Source organism: Microchirus variegatus, assembly GCF_963457635.1.
Source record: "Microchirus variegatus genome assembly, chromosome: 17".
NCBI lineage: Eukaryota > Metazoa > Chordata > Actinopteri > Pleuronectiformes > Soleidae > Microchirus > Microchirus variegatus.
In genome coordinates, this window is record NC_139818.1 from 12124296 (window position 1) to 12134794 (window position 10499).

General features: G+C 42.3%; 1 protein-coding gene across 1 annotated transcript; it reads right to left on the reverse strand.

Moving 5' to 3' along the window:
- Positions 1 to 150: 150 nt before the first annotated feature.
- Positions 151 to 8760, reverse strand: dnajb12b (DnaJ heat shock protein family (Hsp40) member B12b; the record flags this gene model as incomplete). The annotated part of the gene is made up of 9 exons (XM_083903335.1): positions 151 to 1115; positions 1211 to 1353; positions 1465 to 1637; positions 3778 to 3887; positions 5748 to 5818; positions 5911 to 6084; positions 6168 to 6313; positions 6868 to 7048; positions 8628 to 8760. 8 exons carry the CDS (start codon positions 8758 to 8760, stop codon positions 1232 to 1234), a joined length of 1110 nt encoding a protein of 369 aa, XP_083759461.1. The 3' UTR covers positions 151 to 1115; positions 1211 to 1231.
- Positions 8761 to 10499: the final 1739 nt, after the last annotated feature.

Below are 10499 nucleotides of genomic sequence, written 5' to 3' on the forward strand. Positions count from 1 at the left end.
GCCTGCATGAGTTTTCAGGGAGCCAAAATGTGCTGACTGAGCCCTGTCTCCACATTCCATCTCACAGGAAAGAAAAGGGAGCCACGGCCAACACATTTTAATGCATTCCAGATTTATTCTCTCACCCAGGAGTAAAAACGTGGTGGAAAAAAGAGATTGAGAAGATCTCTGTTTGATTAACATTGATAGAAAAAAATAAATAACTTAAAAAGTGCAACAGATGAAATGCAATGCCCTAAAATTCTAGTGTGTTAGCTCTGTTGGTCGCCACATCTCACATCCTTCTTTTGGCATTTATTATGAAGTGTCAGTAAGTTACACTATTTAACTCTACCTTTGATGCAATAAAGGAGGTGTAAGGGTACATTCCCATTGCCTTCATGCCTAGCCCTAACCTTAACCTGACCACAAGTCATGAGGTTCTGCTTCATTAGGACTCAGTGTTTCTGCCAGAAAATGTCTGAAATAGGTAACAAATACAACACACACACACACACACACACACAGAGAAATCTCAGTGTTCACACATCGACAAACCTTAGACATGAAGTGTATAATTGATCAGAGGTTTCACATTATTCCTGCATAGTTTCACAATGTGCATTTAAAGTCAAATGAGCAAATCCGGCCACCACACACACACACTCCACTCCACTCCTCGACTGATTTGACTGCAGTAAAATGAAAGGGGAAGCATTGGTTGCGGCGTGTCATTGAAAGCTACAGATGATCGATATCTAACCTTGCTATGTTCTCAGTTCATACTGCATTCTCAGTGCAAAAAAACGAAAGCAAAAACAAACAAACAAAAAAAGGTGACTTTTTCAGTCATGGCTTTCAAAACTTGTCAAAAATCGATGACGTGGATGTTTTCCCGTCACCCATATGTTTTCAGAGAGGGACAAGCTATAAGTGGCTTTTGTTTTTCTTTTCAAAAACATGATATTAACATTATATTTGTGAACTTCACATCTTTAACTTCATACTTTGAACCCGTCTGTGTGGTCACGTTGATGCAGATCAGTGCTGGTTCATTTGTGTTGCTCGTTGAGTCGTCTGCAGCCTCCGGATCGTTAAAGCTCGTCTATTTACAGCCAGTGATGTGTTGTTTGAAGCTAGAGACAAGAAAAAAAACAAGAATATTATGAACCGACGGCAGAAAAACATGCACGACAAAACGGGTTTAGAAGTTTTCATTGTGGAGACTTGCTTTTAATTACGAAAAGCCGCGTCAACCATGTAGCGAGGCTGTGATCTCGGACAGCTTGGCGCAGCTTGGCGTGCGAGCCCTCTGCGCTCTTTGGTACAGATCGGTGTCTCCAAAATAGCGAGCTCTGTACAGCATACCTTCCTCTGCAGGAAACAATAGAAGTAGTTCATGAAAGTCAACGAGGACGTCAGTTTTTAATCATTATGCCAGAATTGGCAGAAATGTTTTTTTTTTTTCTCCCCTGGCAAACATACTTTGCTGTTTCTCCTTCCAACAATTGTTGCGAAGGTTGGAAATGTAGTCGTCCTCCACAGTCCGCTCCAAATTCTTCAGATTCATTCCGCCGAAATCTTTGGAGAACTGCTCCCCCACATAATATGGCACCTTCAGGTTCTCGGTCAGCCTCTTCTGTGTGTAACCTGCCGACCTGCATGGAGATAAGACGAGTCATAATGACTGATAATGACGCGGGACGGGCAGGCTTGGCACCATCTGTCTTTGTGAACATGACGAGTGGCTGATAACGGCTCGCACACAGGCCCGAGACGACAAAAGGAACACAGAGACACATGGAGCCAGAGACGGCAAATAGATGTGCTCTCTGAATCAATACATTAACTAGAAACGATCTTAGGGTTAGGATGCAAAATAAGTGTTCCTACTTCACTGGGGTGGGTTTATCTAAGACTGTACAATAAATAATATCATTTTCAATAGCAATAAAACAACACTTAATATATCTATTGACATGTTTATTCATTGTGCAAACACACCTTAAAGGGGACATATTGTACCCTATTTCTCCAAGTTAAGCTAGTTCTGGTGTCCTAATGAACGTGTCTGTGACATGCTTTGGTCAAAATACCATTAAGGCCAGATTATACTTCTACAACTGCGTAATGCGTTATCCAACTGCGTCACCACAGAGACCCCTCGAGCCCTCATACTTCTCCGTCATGGTGCCGGATACGCACTGCAATTTCCCGCCTGATACAAAAATGGAGACGTGAAAGACGAGTTCAGGTACTTCCGAATGTCGGCTGGCAAATTTGATTAACTTCTACGGCGTGTGCTACCACATATTAATCACACCGCATTGCCTGTTGATGCTGCCCAGAGACTGGCTGAGGACCAATCGCAGCCCTTGCCGTCTCTGTTGTCCCTTGACGGAGTGACGGACATTTAAAAAATATTGCGTGCAGTCGGAGATGACGGAGAGGCTCTCTGACAGTTCTCCGTAACCGACGTAGAGGACTTTAAGTAGGAGTATAAATTGGGCTTAAGAACGAAGCACCACAGCAGTTCAATCACCCTGCCAAAACAGCCCTGTTCAGAACACTCTGCTTAGTAGTATCTCTTTAGGTCCACCTTAAAGGTCTTAAAAGGACATGAAATGACATCAGCCACAGAGGCTACTGGGAGCTAACAGCAGTTAGCATTTGGAAAAGTGATCATTTGCAGGCTCTAGCAGGCACATTGCCGTCATATATAACATGTATCCACTGGACAGTTAAATCCTCTGAGGCTGGAAGTTTGTGTAGGACTCTGTGCTGCACTGTGGTGCCAAGAATAGAACTTTTTGTGGACTTCCGGTTTTCGGATACTGTTGCCCTCGCCAGCACTCTTGCGTGTTTACGGACAAAGCGGAGCTCCGCGAGACATTAATTCCAGGAATTTAGCGCATTGTGACGTCCCAGTGTGTGCGGAAGTCAACATTGTGTGTTTTATCTCCTGTACTTGAGCGAGTCATCTTTTTTTCACACTTTTCCAAATTACAGGACCTTCGGTGTCCCAAATATAAGGATTTAAATGATTAAAAAGTTGATTTTGCATAATATGTCCCCTTTAAAATATAATGCATATAATGGGCTCTCGTCTCAGTATGAGAATCACAGGTGTTAATAATCAAATGAATGACAGGCTGAGTTCCATTTAGCTTCCTCAGCTTCACACGGTTGCCAACATTATTATCAGTAACGTGTGCTTTTCCCTGCTCGACGTGTCAAAGTGGCTGCTGTGCAAAGAGCCCATTGCTTTGCTTTGTACGTTACCTGCAATGTTTAATCGAGTAATGATTATTAACTCATTACTGTTTTTGATTAATGATTAAGCATTTGAGTTCCCTGATTTCAGTTTAGTTTTAAATGTGAATATTTTCTGGTGTCTTTGTCCATTCTGACATTTTTGACTACTCAATAGTCATTTCACTTAAAAGTATGTTATGTACAAAACAATGAATTGATTAAAAGACCATCTACAAAGTTGTTGTTTTGTCCATAAATAAGTTTAAAACCACAACTAAATGGTTTCTAGCTAAAATGTATCTTTTATTACCTAATATTCATTGCAGTAAACAGCTCTAATTAGAAAATAAACTGTAATAATAACTGTAATAACCTTTGTGGCCATGTCACTAAGCCTTATATTGACATTTCCGACACTGTCACGAATCTCTTATTTCAAGGTTTGCTAATCATGGAACAAACCTTGGTTTGATTTAAACTGAATATAACCTTTTTGTCTAATTCCCTTGTGTTACTTAAACACAATAACTTTTTCACACTCACGGCCTGAAGCTGAGACTGTAAGCAGGACTGTTGACCATGATCTGACTGAGGGCAGACACAATAACCAGGACGAGGATGGGCATGACCTGCACGAAGAGAGCGAGACCTCCCTGCAAAAAAAAAAAATCACCACATACAGACACAGAAGTGTTGTGTTTTACTGCAAGAAGCTCGATCACAGGGTAAAAAGCACAGGTGACTCAATGACTCCCTCTGCTGTTTAACAGCAGCATTTCTCTTCTTTTTAAAAATAATTCTGTTATTGTAATTTTCCATGGTTCACATAAACATCCACATACAGTCAGGTCCATAAATATTGGGACATCAACACAATTTTCTTCTTTGTGGGTCTATACACCTCTACAATGGATTTGAATGGACTTTTAGCTTTGAGTATTGGTTTACATCCAAATCAAGTGAACGATGTAGGAATTACGACACTTTCTATATGTGCCTCCCACTCTTTAGGGGACCAAAAGTAATGGGACATTTGACTGAAATTATTTCAGTCAAATGGACAGGTGTGGGCTATTCCCTCATTGTGTCATCTTCAATTAAGCAGGTAAAAGTTCTAGAGTTGATTCCAGGAGTGACATTTGCATTTGGTAACTTTTGCTGTTAACTTTCTATATGAGATCCAAGGAGCTGTCACTGTCAGTGAAGCAAGCCATCATTAGGCTGAACAATCAAAACAATCCCATCAGAGAACTATCAAAAACATGAGGTGTGGCCAAATCAACTGTTTGGAACATTCTTAAAAAGAAAGAATGCACCAGTGAGCTCAGCAACACCAAAGGACCTGGAAGACCAAAGAAAACCACTGTGGTGGACGACAGAAGAATTATTTCCCTGGTGAAGAAAAAGCCCTTCACAACAGTTGTCCAGATCAAAAACACTCTCCAGGAGGTCGGTGTTAGTGTTTCAAAGTCAACAATCAAAAGAAGACTTCACCAGAGTGAATACAGAGATCCACCACGAGATGTAAACAATTGGTGAGCCTCAAAAACAGGAAGACAAGATCAGAATTTGCCAAACAACACCTAAAAAAGCCGTTATAATTCTGGAAGAACATCCTCTGGACAGATGAGACCAAGATCAACTTGTACCACAGTGATGGGAAGAGAAGAGTGTGGAGAAGGAAAGGAACTGCTCATGATCCACAACATACCTCATCAGTGAAGCATGGTGGTGGTAGTGTCATGGCGTGGGCATGTATGGCTGTCAATGTAACTGGTTCCCTTGTGTTTATTGATGATGTAACTACTGACAAGGATGAATTCTGAAGTGTTTCGAGCAAAATATTATCTGCTCATCTTCAGCCAAAATGCTTCAGAACTTATTGCAAAAGCAACCAAATACTTTTTTAAGGCAAATAAGTGGAATGTTATGCAATGGCCAAAGTCAATCACCTGACCTGAATCTGATTGAGCATGCATTCACTTGCTGAAGACCAAACTGAAGGGAAAATGCCCCAAGAACAAGCAGGAATTGAAGACTGTTGCAGTAGAGGCCTGACAGAGCATGAAACCCAGTGTCTGGTGATGTCTATGCCTTCCAGACTTCAGGCTGTAATTGACTGCAAAGGCTTAGCAACCAAGTATTAAACAATGAAAGGTTGATTTATGATTGTTTAGTTTGTCCCATTACTTTTGGTCCCCTAAAAAGTGGGAGGCACATATAGAAAGTGTTGTAATTCCTACACCGTTCGCCTGATTTGGATGTAAATACCAACTCAAATTAAAGCTGAAAGTGTGCAGTTAAAGCACATCTTGTTCGTTTCATTTCAAATCCATTGTAGTGGTGAATACTGTAGAGCCAAAAAGAAGAGAATTGTGTTGATGTCCCAATATTTATGTATTCACCCGACTCTATCAATTCACCAATCTCAACCATTGATCTGTAAATTGCCACCGAATTGAGCAGTAATTAACAGCAGCATTTCATCATCAAAACGATGACATCACACTTACATCTCTCTGTCGCTCTCTTCTCTCTCGCCTTTGATGACGCATCCGGCCGTTAGTGTACATGTTAGCGTTGCCTGCATTAATGTAGCACATGTGGCGCTTAAAGGGCATACCGTAAAACACGATATTAAAATGTGCTGTGAAGGCTAAATACGTGACGACTTACTCGACGGGTATCCTCCTCCAAAGAACATATTGAAGAGATCTTCAGGTGAGATGTCTGGCTCAAAGTTCCCGTTGCCTGGGCTGTGTCTTGAAGGATGTCTCCTGTCCTCTCCACACTGGTCATACTGTCTTCTTTTGTTAGCGTTGCTCAGAACGGCATATGCATTCCCGATCGCTTTTGAAAATAGAACAGTCAAAGATGTTTAACCAAGGTTTAACCAAGGCAACACTAGCAGCACAACAACAATTACCAGTTACCTTTAAAAGCCTCTGTAGCACCGGGAGCGTGATTCTTGTCTGGATGGAATTTCAGAGCAAGTTTCCGATATGATCTCTTGAGCTCGTCCTCGGGGGCATCTTTCTGAACCCCAAGAATTTCATAGAAGTCCTTACACTGTTTTATCCTGTGAAGAAGAAAAACATCTCTATGTTGGGACTCAGGGGCCTCCCCTGACCACACTTTATGATAACATAAAATACATTTGTCCACTTGTCTGTTAGGGCTGCACAATTTAAAATAAATATCTAATTGTGATTATTGGAACACGGGTCTTTCTGCATGGAGTTTAGGTAAATTTGACACTCTGAATTGACCATAGGTGTAAGAGTGGATGGTTGTTTGTCTCTATATGTGTCCCCTATGATGGGCTGGCGATCTGTCCAGGGTGTGACCCCACCTATCGCCCTATGTCAGCTGAGATTGGCACAGCGCCCCCCTGGGACCATCTGGTGGAGGATAAAGCGGTAGAAAATGGATGGATGTGTTGTGATTTAACACATTTCCTGTTCTCCTGTGCTCTCCGTCACACACTAGGTTGATGCATGAGTACCTGTTGCTGTCTCTCTATATAATATAATAATGTTTACAGACACGTTTATTATTAGGTTATTGTATATTTGGGTATATCGCTGTGTAAAAAGGGTTAAAATAAACTCCTCTGCCATGACTCAGCCTCACCTCCTCACAGCATCGAGCTGATCTGCCGTGTAGGGTTTCGAGGCGTCCGAGGGCTTATCTTCGGGTCTCGTGTCCTCGCTGGTGCCGGTCTGACGCTGCCGAGGCCCCGAACTGCCACTGAACTCCGAGTGACTGCCCCGTCTGGGTGTGAATCCATTCTCTGCGATCAGGTCCAGCAGTACTGAAACATAAAACAAACATTAAAAAACATAAGTGCTTCGAGAGAGAGAGAGAGAGAGAGAGAGAGAGAGAGAGAGAGAGAGAGAGAGAGAGAGAGAGAGAGAGAGAGGGAGGGAGTAATTGAAAGACGATTTCTTTTCGATCATAGTCATATTAACCAAGCAGATTCCATTAGCACATTAAATATTTAAATTAGAGAGTGAAGCAGCCTTGGGAGTTTAATAGTGAAGCTTGGCTCTGGAGCACTGGATATGTATCTGTGTGCTAGTATTTATTTGCATTTGTGTGAAGTTAATTTTATTTAGTTTTTAGTTGCCTCACTTATGGATTCTCCTTTCTCTGTGCCTGTGTGTGTGTGTTTTTCTTTGGCCTGAAAGGGCCTTGATTCGTGGTTAGTGCTCTTTGCCTTTGCAGCAAGCCAGAAGACCCGGTTCACGACCCGGTCGGAACAAGGGTCTTTCTGCATGGAGTCTGCATGTGCTCCCTGTGTGTGTCGGGGGGTTTTCTCCAGGTTTTCCGGCTTCCTCCAACAGTCCAAAAACATGCAATATGGGGATAAGGTAAATTGGTCACTCAAAATTGCTCGTAGGTAGAGTTGATTGTTGTTTGTTTATGTATGTGTCGCTGTGATGGACTGGAGATCTGTCCAGGGTGTACCCCAACTATCGCCCTATGTCAGCTGAGACCCTCAAGTGGAGGATAAAGTGGTAGAAGATGGATGGATGGATGGATGAAAGAGCCTTGAGCTAAAAGGTTCAGAACATTGTTGAGTAATTCCTCAGTCAACTTTGAACTCATTAGCGATGAAATGGTCAAGATACTTTCTTTCTTATTTCCTTGCATATGACTACATCTGTCCTCAAGGCGTATGTGTGTGTGGGGACCTTTTATGGCATAAATCTTGTCAGAACCAGCAGTCCTCATGGAGACCAAAACCTGGTCCTAATGAAGCTGGTTAAGTTTAGGATTACGATTTGAATCATGTTAAGGTTAGGTATGAACTGGTTTTGTGGAAAGTTAAAGATGAGGTTTTGTTTGTTTTGGCTGTGCAAATAAATGGAAGCCGGTGTCAGTGTGCAAACAAGGACACAAACGTGTGTGTGGTGCAGGTATTACTAATGTTGTGGGGACCTAAATCTGTTCCTTATGTAACGCAAATGACTATTACTAGGGTCAGGGTAGGGATTAGGACGGTAGTAATTGTGGTCAATTCACAAAATGAATGCAAGTCGATGCAGTGTCCTCTGATGTCATGGAAACCAGACGCTGTGTGTGTGTGTTATGGGGTAAAGTAGGTTTATCTAAGAGTGTATGTTCATTAACTCTAACAGAAAAACAGATGACAGCAGAGTGACGTCACACAAACTGAGCAGACGGTGCACTTCGACTGCTTCTGAAATGACCACATTGCCGGTACAATGCGCACACACATGCAGCTAGTATGAGCTAGCCTACGGCTACAGCGCAGCTCATCCGGGATGCAGGTGATGCTGCAGGTGATGCTGATGCTGCACTCTTACCTCTGCAGCAGGAGAAGCCCCATGTCCCCCCCCCCCCCCTGCACGGCCATTTTAACTCACCCCTGGCCTTCTCCGTTGGGAACAGTCTCTGCGCCTTCTCCAGGAACCGTTGCGCCTTCTCCGGCTGCTCGTTGGTTAACGCCGCAGTTGCAATGTCAATGCAGCGCTCCGCCTCGTCCCTGTTCACCTCCATTACTACAGCGGCAGCGGCAGCAGCGGCAGCAGCGGTGGCTAATGGACCTTAAGTAAATACAGGCGCCTGCTGATGCCGTCATGTGGATGATACAGTGAGTGAGAGACGGCGACACAAACTCCTCCGCTGTGGGAGCGTTTCTGCTGCAGCTGCTGCTGTCTGGAGGTTTAGGAGATAGGTTAGCTCTGTTTGCGCGGACACTGGGTTCCAGTGTCTGCCGTCGTCTGCGCCGCCTCATTTCTCCTCTAGATGGAGACAAAGCGCCTGTTTTCAAAATGTAGGTCATGAAGGTGACGCCGCACTGGTACAACTGGCTCCTCAGGTCCCACATCAGTTTGACTGTAGGTGTCTCTGTCCACAGACATGTGGGACATGTGGGCGCACTTTGAATCCCTTTGTGGTAGTTTCTGTTCCAAGTGTAATGGGTTTTTTTGTGTGTGAAAAAAATTACATAATAACTACAGTCAGAAAATATCTTTTCTCTTTTGCGTTTGGTCATGTCATAAATGTGATAAAATTACAAATATATATGTGTATATATGTATATATGTGTATATATGTGTATGTATACACATATATGTGTATATATATATATATATATATATACAGTATACACACATACATATATATATATAAGTATATAGGTACATATGTATATATATGTATGTGTGTGCATGCGTGTGTTATTTTTACTTTATTTAACCAGGGAAATCCCATTAAGAACAATAAACTCTTGCTAAGATAGGCAGCAACAGCAAAATGCTACTAAACACCAACACAGTTACATAATTACACAGTTGAAACACAAGCAGAAGACAAATACAAATTGAAAACAATACATTTACAAGCAGATTATGAGAAACAAGTGCATGTTCTGGAGTCGGCCTCCAGATTGGATCCGGAGTTTGTATTTGAAAAAGGCTCAATCAAATGACCTCAGTTAGTTTCCAGTTTCCTCTCTGCAACATATTCCATGCAGAAGGTGCAGAATGGACAAAAGCCCAATTCAGTACGGACGTATGGAAAAGAAAGCGATATATATAACGGTGAACTGCACACCATAGTGCAATGCACCAACTAAATTTCTACACTTTGAGGCAAAAACACACTTTACATTTCTTGAAATGGCAATTGTGTTACTTTAATTCCACAGTTCCTTGCACATGTTCAACCATTAGAGCACTTTGTGAAGTTGTTCTCTCCCTCGATGTCATACATCACAGCTTGTAAATAGGTCTCTCCTTGATTTTGACATTTTCTGCCCACTCTTGCTGCAGATTACTTGACTCCCTGCAATATTTTTAAGACTGTGCACACATTGCATGTTTAAGATCGACCCACTCTGAGTTTCAGTTGCACTGTGTGAGGGAGCTGCACGTGGAGGTGGTCATGTGCCACTGGCTGCTACAGACCACTTTTGACAGGTGTTACTGATACCATTATCAATGCCTCTATTCAGGACAGGACAGGACAGGACAGGGTGAAACAGAACCAGCATTCAACATGAAGCTGAGCAAGTTAAATCTGCTGCTTCAAGGTTTTTTTTGCAAACCTTGGTTGTAACAAGTGGTTATTTGAGATACAAATTGTTGCAAATTCATGCTGTTTTTCACATTCCCAACTGGTCTGCTCATTCTCCTCTGACCTCCGACATAAAACAAGGCAATGTTCCTGAAAGCTATTATTGTTATTCTCATTATTTCGTGAATTTCCAAAAATAACAAAGGGTATAGACCAGG